This window comes from Xenopus tropicalis, chromosome 4 (genome assembly GCF_000004195.4).
Source record: "Xenopus tropicalis strain Nigerian chromosome 4, UCB_Xtro_10.0, whole genome shotgun sequence".
In the NCBI taxonomy this organism is placed as follows: Eukaryota; Metazoa; Chordata; class Amphibia; order Anura; family Pipidae; genus Xenopus; species Xenopus tropicalis.
The window spans coordinates 22,498,333-22,519,976 of NC_030680.2; the positions used below are offsets into that span (position 1 = coordinate 22,498,333).

Consider the following 21,644-nt stretch of genomic DNA (forward strand, 5'->3'; position numbering starts at 1 on the left):
TGGCCATCACCGTGTCCTCATTTTACTGCAGCATGATTATTATAGTATAAAGTCCTGTCCCGGGTCATGCTGACTCTAACAAACACACTGAGGCCTATCCATACACTCTGCAGTTTTTTTTAAAACAATCTACTTACATCAGGGCCTCAAACACAACAATAAAAGCCCTTCGTAAGGCTACAGCCAAGTGGGGCTGCTTAAAAAATCAGCTCCTACACCAGGGGTCCCCATACTTTCCTACTTGTGAGCTACAATCAAATGTAAAAAGACTTGGGGAGCAACACAATGGATAGTATGGCTGATATAGCACTGACATGGGAGAATACTCTTGCACTGGGAATTCATTTGGGGCCACATATTAGAGAGCTAGGGGCTGCAAAGGTCCAGTTTTATGGAAGGTTATTTTGGGATGAAGCAAGTTTGTGTCCTTTTTAATGGCTACAGGGTTAAAGAAGAAGAACCCACTAATCATTTTCAACCAAAAGCCTAACCTACACAGGTTGCCCTGTCCCTTCTCTAGCCACATCAACTGAGTTCACAGAATCTACCTACTCCCCCATACCTGCTGGGCAAATACAAAGCAACGCAGAAGGGTTGGCAGCCGCTGTGTTTGGCTACAGCACATCTGATACTGAGGCACACTGGTGCTAACCACTGGGCAGGATCTGGAAGATGGCATGGTTCCTGTACATCTCTGTACCCCTGATGCTTCATACCCAGTGCCCATTTCCTGATGGTGAATGCCAGTTACACTCAGTGGAAACCCTGCCACCAGGGAGGAAAGATCAGAATGTGATAGGCCAAACACGGCAACCCATTATTGGTTTTAATATTAAGTTTCAAATTAATATTCTAGCTCCATTGCATGTGACCGTATTCTGGCCAACACTCACCCAAGACACCCATGGCATCCTATAAAGCTTCTAGGATTCCAGATCTCCTTTACATACAATGGATGAATTTCTGACCCTGTGAAGCTTCTGGATGTCTTTAAGATTTCCAAGTGAGATTCTAGATCCACTCCTAATCCTTTGGAATTACAAGAGCTTCTGCACATTCATGGATACATTTCTAACACTGAGAAGCTCCTGAATCTCTTTAAGCTTAAAGAGTTAACTCTGTTAAGCTTCCAAAACTCCTGTAAAACCACAGGTGTACTCCTAACCCTATGGAATGTCTAACCCTATGAAGGTTCAGAATCTCTTGTAGACTCACAGCGGAGCTCTTCACCCTATGGAGCATCCATATCTCCTGTAGATCCACAGGTCAACTTCTAATCCTATGGAAATTCTAGATTTTATGTATAATAAATCTGATTTCCAATTGTCTCTTATCATGTGAAGCGTCCAGATATCCTGAAGATCCAAAGGTAAACTTCTAATTTTAGGGAATTTCTAGATCTTCTATGGATTCTTGGATGAATTTCTAACTCTACGAAACTTATGATTCTCTTTAAAAGAAAAAACATCTTCCAGATGTCATGTAGATCCACAGGTAAACTCCTAACTCTAGGGAGTTTCTAGAACTTGTATGGATTCATGGGTGAATTTCTAAACCTACGAAGATTGTGGATCTCATTTAGATTCACAGGGGAGCTCTTAACCCTATGGAGCATCCAGATCTCCTGTAGCTCCACAGGGGAATTCCTCATACTATGGACTTACTCAGTCTTCTGTAGAGTCACAGCTCCAAACCAATATATCCCAAGTGTGTTGGATAAATGAAAACTTTATCAAAAGTGAATCAAAAAAGAGCCTAATGATATTGTCTGAAAATGTATTTTTTTCAATAAGTGCAGTTGACAGAAGTAATATGATTTTAATCAACATCTGTCCTGTACCTAACGTCAGCAGTCTCAAAAGAATTCATTAGAGAAACATTCATAAACAGTACGGAATCTTCCGCTCCTTTACACTGTTAATTGCTTCTATTTTTATTCTAATTGAAAAAAAAGACATATACAAAAATAATTTACATTCATTATTTGTGACTAGCTGAGACAGTGGATCTGCTCCAGGAAACATCATGGAACCAGGCAAATTAAAACACAGCTAATAGGGAGGATCATGGAGAATGATCATTAATGCTTGGTGAGAGAGAGTGGTCAGAGCTCAAGGTTCTATCAGTCAGGCCCATGATCCCATAGGAAGCCGATGCTGAAGAATGGGTTCCTCAGTAACCAATATGGTGTCCCATTCAATAATATTACATTTAATGAGAACATTTTACAGTGAAATATAAGTCAGAAGAGGCAAGGATCTGCTCCAAATAAGCTGAATGTGTCCTCTACATGATCATTGCTAATATATATCTAGCTCATAAAGAAATTATCTGTATGGATTGGAACAAGACCATTATTGATAATTCCAAGCAAAGATACATTATGAATCACAGGCACTGTTCTGATTATATTTTCCAAGGATAGTGCCTCTATACCTTCTTAGGAACCACTGTTTAGCATGTACGAACCAAAATAAGGTTCTTCTAAAGGGTTACAGCCAAGGACTGGCCCATTGTCTGCGTGATTCTCTCTTTAGAGATGTGTTACTTGTATTATATCAACTTGTGCTGCTATTGCAATGTACATTTGAGGTAGGACCAACACTGTATTTCTATGAAGGTATAAGAGCCATTGTGTGTGTCTCTGGGTATAAAGACTGGCTAAAGTCTGCCCTACCTTTCCACGGGACCCCTTTCTCCCCCCATGGCAGCAGCTTGCCACCTCAAGCACTGCAGTACTCATTCGACTGTAGTGGATTCTGGACCTTCCATGAGAGGGGGCCCTGATGCAGTTGCAGCCTCTGCTCACCAGTAGTTACAGCCAACTGGTAAATGGTGGGTGGGTGAAAACTGAGAAGAATTCAGAGTTTGGTGGTTTTACCTCCAGACACTCAGTGATAGGAATCTCAAACAAGCCCAAACATCTTCACTACCCATGAAAGGATAAGGAAGACCACACCTTTAGTAGAACCTTGCCCCACCAATGAAAGCTACAGTTTATGCAGTAAAAAGGTCAACTGATACACATACATACAAGTGTGAACTTACACAACAAGGGTCATTAAGTTGCCCACTCTACTTCTTCGACTACCATTCGACATATGTCCCACCAGTGCAGTTGCCATTACAGAAGACCTGATTATCATGCAACAAACTGTCAGTCATAGTAAACGTGGCCCCTGTGGAGAGGTCATCATCATTATCTTTTCTCTTTCTATCACTTACATTACCTTTCTTTTTTCCTCCCTTCTTTATTTCACCAGTCTCAATGCTCTCCCTTACCTACTGTTCCTGCTTGACTACTCTTTCTATATCCTCTTCCCTGTCCCTAGTTCTCTGTCATTTTTTTCATCCACTTGACTCAGAAAGGTGAGAACACGTCTCTTTAGGGGTACAACTGTCACTATCACTAGCCGTACACTACATTATACACTTGGCTGGCAAACAAGTGGACTGTTGCCTAATTTGGCTACCCATGTGTTGTGCCAAATTGGGCTGATTCAATACAACTACAATCAGATCAGATAGGGAGCCCCTGAGATCCATTCAGCTTTTGATTTAATTATCTGGCAGCGTGGAAAATCCCATCTGCTAAGGAGTGCTTTGAACCATGGATGGTCCTTGGCCAACACAATTTTCCAGCCTTCCTGGTCAATATCTAAATAAGCCCCTATCAGATATCAAACAGGATGGGCATCCTTTTGGGTCCATATAAAGGTCCGTATGGTAACAATTTAGGTTTCTGTCCCTTACAGGGCAATACAAGGGCATAGCTTATTATGTACATAGAGCATCTCATCTGCATGTACATATTTGGCTGGGCACCGGCATGCCAGTTGGGTCTCATCCTTTCACTGCAATGGAACTGCTTGTTCAGTGACCAAAATCAGATTTAATTAATTGATTAATTCATAATGCTTTTGTTGAGATAAGTCATACAGCAACTCCAGCACCCTCTGTATTGAAGCAAATATACGCAGAAGGAATGTTCTGTGTGGACTTTAAGATATGCCCTTGATATTTACTGTTTATGGAAGGGGAGATTAAGCCTATTTATAAACATGGTGCTTTCCATACTTACAGCTCAGTTAAGAGTGGAACTATCCACAGTGTGGCCAATGCGATTGCACTGGAATCATGAAGCTTTGGGGGCCCGCTGGGCCTGGGGAGGAACGTGGGTCTGACCATTCTCTTACAATAGGGAACTAAGAGGGTTAAAGAAAAATTGTTGTATTTAAACAGTAACAGCACATTGCTCAGCACTGTAAGAAATGAATGACCCTGTTTAGACTCTAGGCAGCACTTGTTTTTAATGTTTTGCTTGGTTAAGGCTGATACTAGTGAGTGCCACCCCAGTCGCAGTCTGTGCCACCTGTGGTACATTACACTGAAAAATAAGGTTGGCTGTCCTGGCAGTGAACCTGGTAACAAGGCCCAGAGAGCTCCCTGATCTTCACTGGAGGCAGCTCATTAAACATCTAAACATACAATATCCATTCATTGTAGGTGTCTCTTGTGTTAGTAGAAGGTCAGAGACCTCCCTGGGTGGGTCCAGCGGTGGGTCACTTATGGAGGTAGGCATCTAGCCACAGCTGGCCTGACTTCTTCAGGGACCTGCAAAAGCAGAAAAGGACAGAAAGGACTGGTAAGGAGACATTAAGACCACGATTGTTGTGCAGAATGAGCCCCCTTTATCCTGCGTGGCCTTATAGAGATTGGGAAATGCCATGGCCAGCAATACAAAAGGAATTAAGCTACACAATCCATAGTAATGGGATCTTCATCCATTAATTCTACACATTGGGCGCTGGCTATATTTCCAGTGATTTCAGGAAAGCCACTAGCAACATTGGTTAACCAACATTGGTTAACCAACCCAGATCACAATGCAGCCTTGGTTCTTTACCCAGGACACCTGATACGGACTGATGTAGTTACCTAAAGACATCCCTAAAGCCGTGGTACAAGCACTTCTCTTCATAAGTCACGTTGTATTTGCTGCATAGAGAGCGGACCAGGGGAGCGATCTTCCAGTAGTTGTGGCGCGGCATGGTAGGAAACAGACTGTATGGTGAGAAGGAGAGAGAATGGCTGTGTAAGTGCATTTTACTGGCTCCATCTTTGCCCCAAACTCAGAAAGAAGCTGCTAAAGCATGCTGGGACTTGTCCTTACCAGCACTGGTAACTTCTATTATGACTTATTAACCAATCAATTTGCAGCTTAAAAAAAGAGCTAACCTGGAGGAAAATCAGTCTTTTATTAACCATCTATGTAACAATCTGGGAACTTACTGATGCTCAATCTGGAAGTTGAGGTGCCCACTAAACCAGTCATTGAAGAATGATGGCTCTATGTTGCAAGTAGCAGCCAGCTGTAGAAAGAGCACCACATGATAAAATAAGACTTGTGCTTCATTAAATATACATAATTATACATTTCATACACAGCAGCATGAATACTCAGCACCACTGAGTAGCTCAGTGGGTCTGACAGCCACCATGTTCTGCCCCCTTAAGGCATATATGGCCACAATTGCACTCACCTGGGTTTCCAGCCAGTCCTTGTACTTCTCATGGTCAATAACCATGGGGAGGTGATTCATCTGTGTCACCCATACAAACCAGTGCGACTCGATGAACCTAGAAAGGGAAAAGGGGCATAATTCACTGCACCCATACTGCTTAGTCTTGTGTTACAAGCCCAGGTGGGAAAGATCAGCTTTTCCTAGTTGGTGCAAACTACAGCAATTGGGAATGGAGAGGCTCCACACACAGACAGGGGTTAATTTATGATCAGAACATATGTGTAACTTATGTTTTTGGATTTTTATGGTCTGAATCCTATTGGTGTTGGTCCAACAAGTTGTCAGACTTCCACTCATTAAGCTTTTTTTCTTTAATTTAAGCCCACCACCATATTTGGGGGCCCACCATTATTTGGATCACACAGTTAGGGAAAATCTGCTCTAGGGTCTGGGTGGGTTTCTTGGTTCTTATTCCACAATAGGGTTCCTAGAACCTAGATATGCCTGCAGCTGCAGGTTGCCAGTTTCTAGACCAAGTTATTCTGATGCCTGAGATAGAATTACCTGAGAGTGAGATAAAGAATGATTGGAAGGTCAGATTTGATCACCTACCTCACAGCATTGAGCAGGGCTAAGGAACCCAACACGCCATAGAATGGAACAAACGTGATGAAAAATCGTGCATAATAAGATACTGACCAGGCCAGATCCTGAGGGGAAGAGAACAAAATCAGAATGTGATTATTTCCAGTCCTAGTCATACATACATTAAAACTACGGCAACTGCCCAAGCGCGGGCACACAGAGCGGAGCAGATCGGATCGCAGCCTGAAACGCGAGGGGTCCAGGCCGACCTCTGATTCGCTCTGCATGCCCATGCTTGGGCGGTTGCTGTAGTTTTGATAGCAGGCACACAGAAGAGCATAGACAAGCGGATTCACTTCTCTCAGCCTGGCTGAAAAACGCAGTGCTGGGAGAAGTGAATATGTACAACGTGTGCCCTCACCCTAAGGGTTGCTGGGAATAGCGACATATTATTACAACAGATCTGTTTTGCTGGAAGTGGGTGGATAGCTTGATAACCCTGTAGGAGCAATCTGTTATGATGAGACTCAGTTGAGGCCAATTGGGTAAGTTCTACAACCAATCGACCAACAGCCTAAATGGATGAGAGCATATGAGGTCAATGGTATGGACACTTTCCTATTGTTCCAACAGGGGCTGAACTATCAGGGGTGCACCCAGGCCCCCACCCCCTCGGGCCCTTCCAACTACCCATAGTACATGGACATTGGTTGGATTGGTGGGTGTACATACACATGCCAAAAATCCTATGAAGTGGATATTATTGCATGGCCAGCGTTACATGTACAGAACAAAGGTGCCTTCTTAAAGCATCAGTCAGAGTGTGAGCTGTTTGTTGATGGTCGTGAAAAAAAGAAGTAGCACTCACCACCCAGTCTTTCCGAGTTATCATGGTTTTCATAATTTGGATGGTGAAATATATAGGAATCAGCAGAGGCGGGCCAACTGGCAAAACAGAAATGCATTGTGGTTATTCACTTTGACTATACTAACCAAGGCAAAGCTACAATACACTGGGTTATGATACAGGAGGCTATAACATTGGATTCATGCCGTAGTATGTTGCAGGACTAGTTGCAATGAACAGTATGATTTAGCAGAACATGTATGTGCACTAGGTGACCCATTAGTCCCTGTTTCTTAAAAGTGAGTCTCCTGATGTTGCCAAACTACAACTCCTAGGGGCCCATTTACTTACTCACGAGCCGTCCGATTGCGTTTTTTTCGTAAAGATCAGTATTTGGTGATTTTTTCGGAAAATTATCGCGACTTTCGTGCAAGTTAAAACTTGCACGAAAAGTTGCACCTTTTTCGTAGCCATTCCGAAAGTTGCGCAAAATGTTGCGATTTTTTCGTAGCGTTCGGATTCATTCAAGCTTCAGTATGGTGACTTTTCTTGGGCCAGGTTGGAGCTGCAGAGTGCCATTGAGTCCTATGGGAGGCTTCCAAAATCATGCTAAGTCTGAAAGTTTCGGCCGCCGCTTACGAGCGCTCAATACGAAAAAGTCGCGACAAGATACGAGCGAATCGTAATGGCTACGAAAAACTCGTGTTTTTTCGCGAAAATCGTATTGGTAACGAAAAAATTGCGACAATTTCCGAAAAGTCGTAAAGGCGCCGAAAAAATCACAAAAAATACGAAAAAGACGCAAAATGTTCGTTTTCCAATCGGAATTTTTCCAATTCGGATTCAAATTCGTGTCTTAGTAAATCAGCCCCCTAGTGTTCTTTTACCCTTTATTATAAGTTGAGAATCATGGGAGTTAAGAAAGGGCTTTAGGGTGTCCAACTGATTGGCCAGCAGTCCAAAGGTATGGATACCATGCAAATGGCCATATGCAGGGTTGGTGGTGCTTTTTGGCGGATTGAAACACTGGGCTATTATAGTCTTCTCTCAAATCCCCATGTTGTGATGGTCAGGCAGACCCCCAGCAAATGGGCCTTCATGGTGACAATACAATTACTTACTCAGGAAGAAATAAAGGTGTTGGTGATTATACGGCAAATACTTAATCCTCTTCTTGCCAAACTGCAAAATAGAAAAACAAAGTGGGCTGAATAATTCCTACAGAAATGCCCAAGTCTATATTACAGTCTTCTCCCTAAATTTACAAACTTTCATCTAACCTGTTCCTCCTAGACTAGAAAAAAAGTTCTGTATACCCACCTTGTTCAGCATGAGTGCAACGCCTGTACTGGAAATATTCCTTGCCTATTGCTTTGCCTATGCTACAGTATATCTTATGTCTTTAATTTCTGGCACCAAACTGGACAACCAGTGAGAATGAAAGTGCTTTTATTTTGCTGTGGTTCCTCAGACCAGTTCCTCGGTAAATAAAAATTACCAGCCATCAGATAATCCTCCTCTATATCAACATCCTCCTTATCTTTAAACCAGATACACAGGCTAAAGTTGGAGGAAGGGGATTGTTTTACAGGGCTCATCAATTTTCTAAACACACTCCTAGGGGAGGGGGGCAATTTTGCCTAGGGTTACTAAATGAGCCCAGTGAGTCTGCTTGTTTGCACTTATATCTATTCATGCTAGCATCCCCAGCTCCCTCCTTGTGCTTTGCTGCCTTCTTTATTCCTGTTGCTACAGTTATCTGTTCCTTATAGTAAAGCAACTGGTCAGAAACCCAGTAACGCAATGTTTGCAGAAGGTTCCTCGAACAAGTGGAAACAGTGGCAAATACCTCCACAGGCTGAGTGTCTCCGAGAACGAACACATTCACCATGTTCACATCAGGATCTTTCCTGAATATGTTGGGCTTTGCGTGGTGCTGGAAGTGTCTGTGATTCCACCAGTTTGCAGATGCTCCCTGTGGACAAACAACCCAATGCCGTCAAGTCAGATTCAGACCTGTATCATAGATCATACTGTTATTTTCCTCTTGATTTTCCCCTTACTTTCTATGAGTTAATGTTTTATTTATACTTGGGTAAGCAGCCATAGCCTGTTTATCATCTGCCACAGCTCCCTTACAAAAAGCCAGAAGTGGCCATTGTTTAGAAGACCATGGGGTGTGACATAAGATTATAGGACACCACAGCCTAAAGGTCCCCATACACCTTAAGATCCGCTCGCTTTGCAATGTTGCCAAGCAAGCAGATCTTCTCCTGATATCCCCACATACTAGTGGGCGATATCGGGAGAGTTAAGGCTATATAACGACGGGTATAGGAAAAGTCGGTCCAGGGACCGCATCAACGAGCCGATGACGTCCCCGATCCAACTAGATTTTTTAACCTGCCCGATCGATATCTGGCCGATTTTAGGCCGATTTTTAGGCCTGTCGGTAGTGCCCATACACGGGCCAATTAGCTGCTGAATTGGTCTAAGGGACCGATATCGGCAGCTAGAATCAGCCCGTGTATGGGGACCTTAATGGACTGGGCCGTAAATTGGCAGAAAGAGCCCCCATACAAAGAGATATCATAAGACCACACCAGCACAAATACTTCCCTGAAGCACAATTCTGCAGAGGCATTTAAGGCTATAGTGGCCCATTAAACACATCTGTCAGCTAGAATGACAGTTACCTTTAGATGGCCGATGATAAATTTGTGGATTAAGTGGTTCCATTTTGATTTCTTGAAGACGGAGAGATGCCCAAAATCATGCTGGAGCCAGCCAGCCTGAGCCTACAGGGAACAAAGGCCAGTTTAGTTACTGGGCACATACAGAGGCAGCAGTGCACCCCCTATTATAACATAAAAGGATATTAGAAGTCACTATGGCATATATGGTGGCACCGAACTGCAGGCTGAGTAAATGCCCACTGGCAGTTAAGTAGCTGGTCTGTGGTTAGAAGTTTCTGGCAGAGCAGTGGAAATATGTGGGAATAATAATAGATTCCCTTCATATAAGATAGACATGCGATCAAGGACTAGGTCTCACTAGTGTTTGGGGGAGGCTGATCTCCAATGAGCCCAAAGACCAAGCTGAGCACTCTCAGGGCCAGTGCCAATGCTGCTGGAGTGTCACTCTCCGAGATACAAGTACCATAAACACACATACAGAATTATTAGGACCCTTACGTATCCCCAGCACTCAACATTCCTTACATAGTGACCATTAAAGAGACATTTTATTATGAAAGACAGTTTTACACTTAAAGGAACAGTTCAGTGTAAAAATGAAACTGGGTAAAATGGATAGGATGCACAAAATAAAAAAATATTTGTAAATATAGTTAGTTAAGCAAAAATGTATAAAGGCTGGAGTGAGCAGATGTCTAACATAATAGCCAGAACTCTTAGTTAGTCAGTGACTTTAGGGGGGCCACGTGGGACATAACTGTTCAGTTAGTTTGTGAGCCCACAGGTCAGATTCAGATGCAAACTAACTGACAGTTATGTCCCATATGCCCCCAAGTCACTGATTGGTTACTGACTGCTAACAGCTTAGAGAGCTGTAAAGGAGGAAGTAGTGTTCTGGCCATTATGTTAGACATCTGCCCACTCCAGCCTTTATAGATTACATTTTTTGCCTAACTATATTGCAAACATTTTTTATTTTACCCAGTTTAATTTTTACACTGAACTGCTCCTTTAAGGCAGATGGCACCCCACAAACCCCTAATACAGCAACACTCAGCTGATCTCTATATAACTCCAGGGCCACGGACCATCTAGCAAGGCCCCAGAATATCAGCAGGTACAACAAAAATAGGTTATTCGTACAGTTTTGTCTTTATAATAAGAAGCAGGATGATTTGTGTTATATGGGAAGGCACGGGGGTAGTTGGGGGAGTGGAGGCATAACCTGGGAAATGGTGAGGAGCAGAACGGTGAGTATGGTGGGTATCCAACCAGTACCAAAATAGTGGAGGGTGCACCAGGCCAGGAACTCGATCAGCAGGATGTGGAACAGGTAAACGATAAAGAAGGCCGGGTTGGACTTAAAAAGGCCCATATCCTCGGCTGTTTTGCGTAGCGCTCGGAAGTCTTCCACCTGCTGTGCCTGTATAGGGAGAGAAGAGGGAAGGTTTACACCTTATAGCAGGAACCCCGCCGTGACCATACCACCCTGCTAAAGTGGGCTGATTATCCCTAGACTTTCTATTTATATCTATTTTTCCCTGATTGGCACCATGATGCCCACAAAAGTATAATTCCTGTTAACCAGCCGGATCCAGGCTGGCAAGGAGTTCCAGGGTTCCCTGCTTGTTGCGGCTACTAAAATAGACAATGCTGATCATTTACTGATAATTGTCTCTACGTGTGTTTTAGCAGAGGCAATTCTCAGTATTGTCTACGGCAGGGGTTTTTCTGGTATTTAGTAGCTGTGACAAGTAGCTGCTACTAAGTAGCTCCATGTGTCTTCACCCTTAATATGTTCATCAAGCCGACTGGGTAGGTGCATAGGTTGCAAATGAGGATGTACAGACACAAGTACCTTTATGAATAACTGCACTTCCACTTGCATTTGGACTCTTGCTATATTTTAATGCCAGTGTCCCTATAATAACATATATCTATTCTAACTCCCTCACAGTCTGGCCAATGATTGGCTAATACTCTGTACACTGCAAGCCTTTAGTCATAGCCAATCAGGTATGATACAAGGTGCCCGTTTTTATTCTTCCCTCCTTACACACACGCAGCATTGTGTTATTATGTGCTTTATCCAGCCCCTAACAATCAGACATGTAACAATACCCGGCACAGGGCTTGGGTTACCGTGGGGGCAGGAACTTATCTCTATTTTAATGCTATCAATAATTCAGCTGCTGTTCTTTGCTATTGGGCAGACTAAGAACAATAACAGCAAAAAAAACAATCAATCATGAAGGAAAGAAGGGGGCCTCTCCCCTGTAATGGACACGTGGGCACTGTGCCTGATTTACCTGCGCCAATCTGGATTAAATGACAAAGCGCTGCTGTTTGGATAGAATTAGACAGCAAATTAATCCTTTTTAATTGCAATAAATGTCGGACAAAAGAACTTTGCTGAAATCAGGACCAACGCCTTATATATTGCCTAACACTGGGCCCCAACTGTCTCATTTCACCCCAACTCTAAACCTTCAATGTTCCACAAGCAATATGGATACCGTGCCCCCCACATCAGCAAGTTACTAACATTCTTGTCCCGGTCCTGGCTGGGTTCGTTCTCGGCAAGTTCCCCGACGTACAGTGGCTTGAGGAATTTCCTGACAAAGTTCTTGTCTGGATGGAAGGCATGGAAGGCGTCCTGTAAGGGGTTAAACATATAAAGGGCACATTAGTTACTGCTCTGCATTTATTACTGCGCGTTGTACTTAGTGCCGGGCACATCCCAGTGGGGCCATTTAGAAACCAGGAGCCAAAAGCACTTCAGCCCTTCTGTTTAATGTGTGCCAACATGGCACGACACCCATTGATATCACAAGGGCTTGGTAACATTTGAAACCCCCGGCATAAAGTATAACTATGATCAGCACCCATGTCATCTCCCAGCATGCAGTGGGTCCGAGCATTAAACAGAGGGTGCAGAAGCTGAGCACAAGCTGAACACATTGAGTCAACTTCCAGCCTGGGGGGGCAACAAGGAAAACACCCTAGCATTCCTGGCACCATTCTACCCCATAGGTGCTTTTCCCTGTCAGGTCACACTGCCAAGCCAGTGCAAAATATACTTAAATCCTGTGTGTTCTCAGCCTGAGAGCAGAGACTGAAATCATCACAGCAGCGCAGCGACATGATAACTGTCCCCACACAGATTCCATGACTATGGGACACCATCAAAACAGTGACAGTAACACTGTACAATGCGACTCATGAATGTCCAGGGATTACCCGAGGATCAGGGATTACCCAAGGCTCCATGGTGTCACTCTTACTCCTCAATGGCATAATGGAACACTCTGGTACCAGATTAGTTAAAGAGTGGATTTCCTTTTCTATAAATAGAGCCTGGCAGTCTTGAGTCACGATCTGCCTGAGTTATAAATGCGCCCCTCGCAATACATAAATAACTAAATATCGTTGCTGAGAGGAATCAAACCCAGCTCTGTGCCCACGCTCTTACAGCCATGCCCATTTGGCGCCTCTTGTACAAAACATCGCTGCCAAAATCTGCAGCCGGCTACAAACATGACTTAAAACGTTGCCTATAGAGAATATTTTAAAGGGCATACAAACCCGATAGAGAAATGAGTGCTATTAGGCTGGATATCGTGTATAACAGATAAGTGCCGGATATGATAAGCTCCTTCCTTCATCCTTTTATCATTTCAGGGCCACAAAACTGACTATAATCTGCTCTCTAGTGAACGGCAGTAACCTCGTCCTTCAACTGCTTTCCCTGTGTGAGAGGGAGCGCAGTCAGTCACCCGCAGGAAGCCACGCCCACTCCAGTACTAGTTAGTGCAGTTACTAAGACCCATATTACTGTCCTGCCTCTTCGACCTGATGCACAAAAGGCAAGTAGACACACAAACACATAATACATATCCAGCCCAGGGCACTGCCAGGCATGTCAGTGCATATATCATAGTCCTATTACATGGCAAAGGGGCATTGGGACTGTGCAATGGTGGTCAAAACACTCCTGTCCACCTGTCGCCATTTGAGATGTTATTTCATTGAAAGGGCCCTGGCTGAGGTACATGGCGCAGACCATAGGTTCCTTGTCTGAAACCAAAGACCCACCTTATTCTTAGAATCCCCAAGTGACTGGATGAGAAATTGTCATGGACAAAGAACACTGAACTAGCAATTAGGCTTTGACTAACTGCCACTCATGCTAACTGCCGCTATCTGTGCTCTCGCATTTTCCCTGACTCTAAGCCTATTCTGTCAGAGCGCCGACACGGACCATAGAGGAGCATGTGCAGTAGAATCCACGCCCTGGATCAGCTTCAACTGCGCCTGTTCCTGCAACACCCGTACTGACAACTGAGAGAAGAGGATCAGAAAACAGACAGAAGATGGCGCCGTGCTGCGTGTAGATTTACAACAGGGTGGCACACAAGGAGACTTCTGAACACAAAAGCAGTAGCAGGGAGGCAGCTTGAAGGGGGGTGGAGGGGGGTAGAGGGGAGGCTAAGAACGGGTGGAGTTTAATTTGTCTTATATATAAATATAGATGCACTTACCAGAACAGAACTGCAATACAATATATGAAGCAACGGGTAACTTGGGATCCCAGGATACCCACACTGCAACTCATGCCCCCCCCTTTCTTGCTGGGTCCATTTAAATACTAAGGGGAACTGCGGAACTGGGGGTGCAGGGTTCTCTCAGCTCCTCCTATATATAATTATTCTCAGTGCTTCTTTCTCCATATCCATCCAATCCATGTTACCTTACAGGGTGCAGCAAATATATGATGACTAGAAACCTATTTGTTTCTAGTCAGCACTTTGTGTACCACATTAAAGAAATGGTACATATCTACTAACCAACATGCACACATATGAACCCGATACCGCATAAACAATCTCCAAGAAGGCCTTAAGTCTTGTCCACTGTTGGACTCCCAAGTACAACTGCCTGCAGCCAATTCCTATTCATATGAACGGGTAAAGGTGGCGATACATGGGCAGATTAAAGCTGCTGATTTGGCAACTTATCTGCCTGTGTATGGGCTTTCCAACAGGCCTCCCTTATCTGGCTATAAAATGGGCAGATGCCTATCGGGCAGGCTTGAATTTTCTGTTGGATCGAAGACCACATCGGCTAATTGATGCGGTCCTTGCTCTGACTTTTCATATTCCCTTCATTGGAATGCGATCGTTTGGCCCTAGGTAGGCATAAAGGGTAAAAGATTTGCTCATCTTGCAACCTTGTCAAATGGGCGAATCTTAGTGTGTGTGGCCATCTCAGTGTGCCTACCTAATGTGTTGTTAAAGGTTCAAGGGTAGACAGACGTCAAGCCCTCTTCTGAAGTCCTGCACGTTCTCATATCTGGTAGCTTGTATTATTATATTAGCTATTGATATTACATTAATATGTAACAATTACTGGTCTTCCGACTGGGCACCCTATCTATCCCATAGGCCTTATCTAGTAAAGTCACAGTATGGGAATGTCAACTCAACAAAAATAATCAACTCGGGTCAAAATGAAGCCATCAAGGCTTCAGGGCAATCATTTCTCCCTTGTACCATATAGTTCTCAGTTCCCATGGAGAATAAAGGGAAGCAACCTTGGGGGGATTCCAAGTGTTTTGTGATTTTATTGCTGAGAACATTGTGCTGATCAAAAGCCTCAGTGTGTGTGACTGCCCTAAGCTCCTCTTGATGCCGCAGTCTCTGATCCAACTGGCTTGGACTGATTCTGGCGGCAGGAAAATATGCACTCAGCTGGAAATCCATGGCATTATAAAGCAATTTTAGAATTTTCACTGAAAAAAGAAAAATAATAATAATAATACAACTAAAGATCCCATTCGGATGCCACGGAAATCAGATGTGCGTGGGTCAGACTATGGTTGTAGTCTTATTTTCATACATTTTATGGCAGTGACCTGACTTTGAACCAAATCACTCAAAGCGAGTTAAGTCATTAAAAGTGCAAAGTTTCCTACAGGTCTGGTCACCCAAAGCAGCCAATCAGATACATTTACAGATCACCTGTTTTAAAACAAATATTGTATTGGTTGCTATGGGTTTCAAGACTTGGGGAAACTTTGCACCTTTCATTACATTGAACCTATCCAACATAATTCTATCAAATCAGTTATGAAAAGGACATTAGGCCTGGAATAATACTTTAATTATAATATCTTGTAGATTGTAAGCTCTTGGGCAGGGCTCTCTTCACCTCTTGTATCGGTTATTGATTGCTTTATATGTTACTCTGTATGTCCAATGTATGTAACCCACTTATTGTACAGCGCTGCGGAATATGTTGGCGCATTATAAATAAATGTTAATAATATTAATAATATTAGACAGGAACCACATTTGTAATTAACAAAGAGTCCTCCAAATGCAATCAGTACAACTGTAGGACCTCAAATTGTGGACCTCAAAAAGTCTGGACCTCAAGTGATCACTTTAAGTGACCTCAATGTGGGCTAAGAAAATATGCATTTTCCCCTAATCTGATCCTAAATGGCCTTTAGGGGTGTGCCCCCCACAATGCTCCAGGAACCCAAGAAGCACTTGCACCACTTGCAGCCTTTATTTAGCTGAGCATGTTAGGATATATAACATACAGGTATAGGACCCGTTATCCAGAATGCTTGGGACCAAGAGTATTCCGGATAAGGGGTCTTTCCATAATTTGGATCTCCATACCTTAAGTCTACTAAAAAATCTATAGACCATTAATTAAACCCAACAGGATTGTTCTGCCCCCAATAAGGGGTAATTATATCTTAGTTGGGATCAAGTACAAGGTACTGTTTTATTATTACAGAGAAAAGGGAATCATTTAACCATTAAATAAACCCAATAGGGCTGTTCTGCCCCAATAAGGGGTAATTATATCTTAGTTGGGATCAAGTACAAGGTACTGTTTTATTATTACAGAGAAAAGGGAATCATTTAACCATTAAATAAACCCAATAGGGCTGTTCTGCCCCCAATAAGGGGTAATTATATCTTAGTTGGGTTCAAGTACAGGTACTGTTTTATTATTACAGAGAAAAGGGAATCATTTAACCATTAAATAAACCCAATAGGGCTGTTCTGCCCCCAATAAGGGGTAATTATATCTTAGTTGGGTTCAAGTACAGGTACTGTTTTATTATTACAGAGAAAAGGGAATCATTTAACCATTAAATAAACCCAATAGGGCTGTTCTGCCCCCAATAAGGGGTAATTATACCTTAGTTGGGATCAAGTACAGGTACTGTTTTATTATTGCAGAGAAAAAGGAAATCAATTTTAAAATTCTGAATGATTTGATTAAAATGGAGTCTATGGGAGACAGGCTTTCCGTCATTCAGAGCTTTCTGGATAACTGGTTTCCGGATAAGGGATCCCATACCTGTATTAACAAATTAGTATTTTCGGTGAACTATTCACTTATCCGACGGCTTCTAGAATAAGATCCCTTGGTAGCTGATGTCTCAGACCATAAAAGATTAATGAGTAAAAGATGAGACATCAGTGATACCGGTAACAGCATGAATATTTATGGGAAACCAATCAGGCTCTTTACAAGAGACCCAAACTTTGGCTGCGATCCTGGGACATTGATATTTATAACATCAGCGTTTCTAGAACAGTCGCCCCCGTTTGAAAAACTGTCCCCAGTGACACTTTATGGCTGGGCCCCTGTGCCACACAGGAGGTCATAATGTGCTACGGCTACTCTATAGGACATAAACATCACCTTGTGTCACTAATTAGTATGAGTATTGATGGTGAGCGGATAATGAGAACTGATTGCTGACTATAAGAGTACTGGGGCTCATTTATGAACACTGGGCAAATTTGCCCGTTGGCAGTAACTAATAGCAAGTTGCAACCAATCAGTAATTGGCTTCTTTCAGCCAACAGTTTGATTGGTTGCTGTGGGTTACTGACCATGGGCAAATTTGCTCAGTGTTGATAAATGACCCCCACAGTGTTTTAAACACTATGGACACAAGTTTCTAAGGGCACAAATTCAAAAACAATTAAGGTCCCTTGATATCAGCGGCATTTCAGGCCCCTATGCCACTCTGATGTGGCCGAATCGATGCCTCTAGTCTGCGCTAGTAGGGCCGAAGCTCTGGTTTACAATCAGTAACTAGTGTGGCGCTGCCGCAAATTCTTTATGTCAGGGACAGCTATGTAGTAGGGTAAATGGCTTGCCCATAGGACTGAAGGCTCAGTGGCTGCCAACAGCCGCCCATGCCAATGGGTTATTTACTATAACTATGCTTACTCCCATTATCATCCCCAACATTTCATAGGTTGGATAATCCTAGTTTATGTAATTTTTTTGTCCCAAGAAGGGGGGACCTATCCTCTATTACTAGGAGCTCCCAGTTTTCTATAACTCCAATCCTGAACATTCTAAACAATCTGATCTAAGCTACTTGTGATCAAGTTGGCCATTGATTTGGTCCAATTAAATGCCAACTGGACAGGTACTGGCCAGATATTGTTCAGGCTGATTTGAATATCCAGTTGGGTACTGAACACTCAGGTTCTGTCTACTGACAGATCTGCATTGTGATCTGATCTTGAGCCTGGGGGCCAAACGATGGATCAGCTTAATTTGTCCCTGCAAAGGGCAAAGATCCACTAATTTAGTGGCCTCACCAAAAGAGCAACTCCTATGTGTACAGCTAGAGTAAATCATGTTTGTTTCTAAACAGCCTGATTATACTAGGGGCCACCCAAGCCAACTCTATTCTCTTTCTACTCAACTTCTCCCAAATTATCACAAGTGATTCCTTTTGGCCTTTCTCTTTTATCACTTTCCATGGACTACAACAACACTTTGCCTCTGAATCTCTAAAAACCATAAAAACATAGGGAAAAAATAGAACCAGAGAGCTACAAACACATGGAGGAAGCCATGAAAGTTGTCATGGATACCTCATTGCCTTCATCAAAGTAGAAGTCACATACCGAGTGAGCTCCCCATTAATAGTACAGCTCAACATTATCAGGGTCTTCATACAGAGTAAATATTCACATATATATAATCTATAATATAGATGTACTGAAAGAACATTCATCCCTAGAACTAACCCCCTTGCCCAGAAGCTCTACTTTACTTCATTGCCATCAACCATACTCACTTCACTAGTGCAATTATTACTAGTTCTGATTTTGAAAATCACATGTAGTTTCCTTGTAGAAGACAGAACCTCTGGTTCTGACTCCTGAAACACCAGAAGCAGCCGATTAGCAAACCCGAAGAACTGGCTTCTACTACATTGTTTCCAAAGAACAAACCCAAAAAGGGGATCAACAAATACTACTTTTAACTGCAACATTTACTTTTAAGTTACTGTAAAAAGGCGCTGTTGGTTTTTTTTAATAATTTATATTGAAAAGTTGCTTCAGACGACATGTTTCTTCATTATGCAAAAAACAAACCATTTAGGGGTGGAGTTCCCCTTTAAAAAGAACTTCATAAACTTATTGGGAGGCAGGGGGACAAAGGCTGTGTATGCATAACAATGTGCAATACTTTAACCAGTTACTGTTGGGAATAGGCCCAGGTTTTTGGATACTAAATACCCAGGCTCTCTGATAGTATAATAGTCATTTTTAACCCATTTTTTTTGAGGGCAGTGAGGTTGTGGAATGCCCTTCCTAGTGTTGTGGTAATGGCAGATTCTGTTAATGCCTTTAAGAGGGGCCTGGATGAGTTCTTGATCAATCAGAATATCCAAGGCTATTGTGATACTAATATCTACAGTTAGTATTAGTGGTTGTATTTATAGTTTATGTATGTGAGTGTATAGATTGGTAGGTGTGGGTTAGGTGTGCTGGGTTTACTTGGATGGGTTGAACTTGATGGACACTGGTCTTTTTTCAACCCTATGTAACTATGTAACCCCTTGGTGCTGTTATTGTTACAGCATTATTTATATGCACCATTATTTTTTACAGATACACTTTGGGAATGTGTATATATATATATAGTGTATATATACATTGAGCATGATTACAGTGCACTAAATATATATATACAGTGCATTGGTAGGATTGGATTCATAAATATGCATGGTCAGATACATTTATTACTTTATTATATTTAATATGCCCTTTAAAAATGCAAAGAATCCTAATGAAACTATGTTCACCTTGCACACACTGATAGGGATTAATGTGCAGACTTATTATATCGTATTAACCCTCTCCAGAGAGAACTTTACCTCTAGGAAACTGCCAACCACACACAGCAGCATATGGCACGGCTGAGTATAATTTGTTATACGGAGACCCCAATCTGTCCCTCTATTGTCTGTCCCTTGATATAAACGCTGCTTATGGGTGAGCTATAAGGCTGTCCCTTATTATATATTATTAGCTTTATCATCATCTTTTGCATAAGCCACCTATCGGATGTCATTAGAATGAAAAGAAAGTTTACAGAGCTGCTAAAAGGCAGAGCGTTGGTGGCACTGGCCCCACGGTGGCTATATGTATATATATATATCATGTATGCTTTATCTGGCACAGGAATAGATTGTCGTGTACGTGGGCAGATCACAGCAGCGCACAAACGTAACACTGGCATGAATAGTAATGAACCCTGATGGATTACAGAATAGAAGGAAGAAAGATTTTCCAGAGACAATGCACAGAATATTGTATGTATACAGGGGGGGACACAGGGGCCCCTTCCCCACATTACGCTCAGCAGTATTCAGTGACTGCCAGCTCTACAGTTCCCATGCCATTAACCCTATGAGTGCCCAGGGAGGGAGAGAGCGCAGTACTCACCGTGGCATCCTCCCCAGCGTAGTGCCCGATGACTCTCATGCCCCCCGGGTGGCATTTCACCCATTGAGTGATGTTGTACACTTTGCGCTCTATCACCAGCCACTTGTCTGTCTTCAGGTTGTGCTTCTGGATCTCCTCCCAACTGTACCGAGCCTCTGGCTTCACACAGTTCCCCGAGCTGCAGCCCTCGCCGCTCTGTCCCCCCATACCCATGTTGAAGTCTTCTGGGGGGCAGCCTGTGCCAGCCTACCTCCTCCTCCTCTTATCCCTGTTGGGAAGGCAGAGATTAGCAGTCTGACTGCGCGCTTAGTCCCAGTATCCCTCCTCCTCTCCCTATTTATCTGTCAGCCCTGCTCTCTGGCTGTCACTTCTTCTCTCTCCCCACCTGCAGTCTCTGTCCCTTCTCCCCCATGTATATCTCTAACCCCCCCACTTACCTGTCTCTACTCTCCTCCCAATTATATATATGCCCCCACTTGCCTCACTCTCTCTCTATCCCCCCTCCCCATTCTGTTTCTCTCTATTCTCTCTCCCCATTTTGTTTCTCTGTTTCTCCATCACTCCCCCCCCCCCCCATGTATCTCTGGGCCCCACCTTACCTGCCTCTCTCCTTCTTCTCTGTATTGATTGTCTCACTGCCAACTCACCTGTCTCATCCCTCTCACCCCCTTTATTTTATAGGTGCCATCCCCTATATCTTATCTCCCCACCCTCACCTGTATCCCATTATTCCCCCCCCCCCCATTCCCTTTTACTAATACCACTCCCCTTTTTTCCCCATTTAGTTTTGCCCCCCCCCCCCACATTCCCCATTTGCCCCTGCTCCACCTGCTGAGGGAGCTCCCTGTGCCTCTGGCCGCTCTCACTGTCACTGCAGCTCCACATGGGGCCGGCTACATGTACAGCCCCGCCCCCTCCGCCTCCCTCAGCATCCTCTGCCCCCCCCTCGCTTCTCTTTAGCGTTTCTAAGGCAATCAGCCGAGAAAACTGGCCAATCAGGGCTGGGGGCCATGGCCTTCCGCATCTCTATTGGCTCTGGAAGATCTTTCGAAGCTGGAGGAGGCGAGAGAATTATCCTAAGCCGGGAACGGTGGGTGGGGGGACTGGGGTGTATCTTGTAACGACCCTAACACAACTGGGGGCGCTTCTGGGGGGGGGAGTGATGGAGGCGACACAGGGAGTCTGTGATGCTGAGAGGGAC

The 21,644-nt window shown here is 43.5% G+C and overlaps 1 protein-coding gene across 2 annotated transcripts; it reads right to left on the bottom strand.

Annotated features, from left to right (window-relative positions):
* Nucleotides 1-1,762: 1,762 nt before the first annotated feature.
* fads2 (fatty acid desaturase 2) lies at nucleotides 1,763-21,358 on the bottom strand. Of its 2 annotated transcripts, NM_001126790.1 has the most exon segments (14): nucleotides 4,292-4,614; nucleotides 4,939-5,064; nucleotides 5,293-5,372; nucleotides 5,544-5,640; nucleotides 6,138-6,235; nucleotides 6,979-7,055; nucleotides 8,079-8,139; nucleotides 8,807-8,932; nucleotides 9,654-9,755; nucleotides 10,879-11,076; nucleotides 12,199-12,309; nucleotides 20,444-20,578; nucleotides 20,630-20,711; nucleotides 21,272-21,287. In NM_001126790.1, coding segments are annotated over 13 exon segments (1,290 nt in total). In that variant the 5' UTR covers nucleotides 20,657-20,711; nucleotides 21,272-21,287; the 3' UTR covers nucleotides 4,292-4,562.
* Between the last annotated feature and the right edge of the window lie 286 nt (nucleotides 21,359-21,644).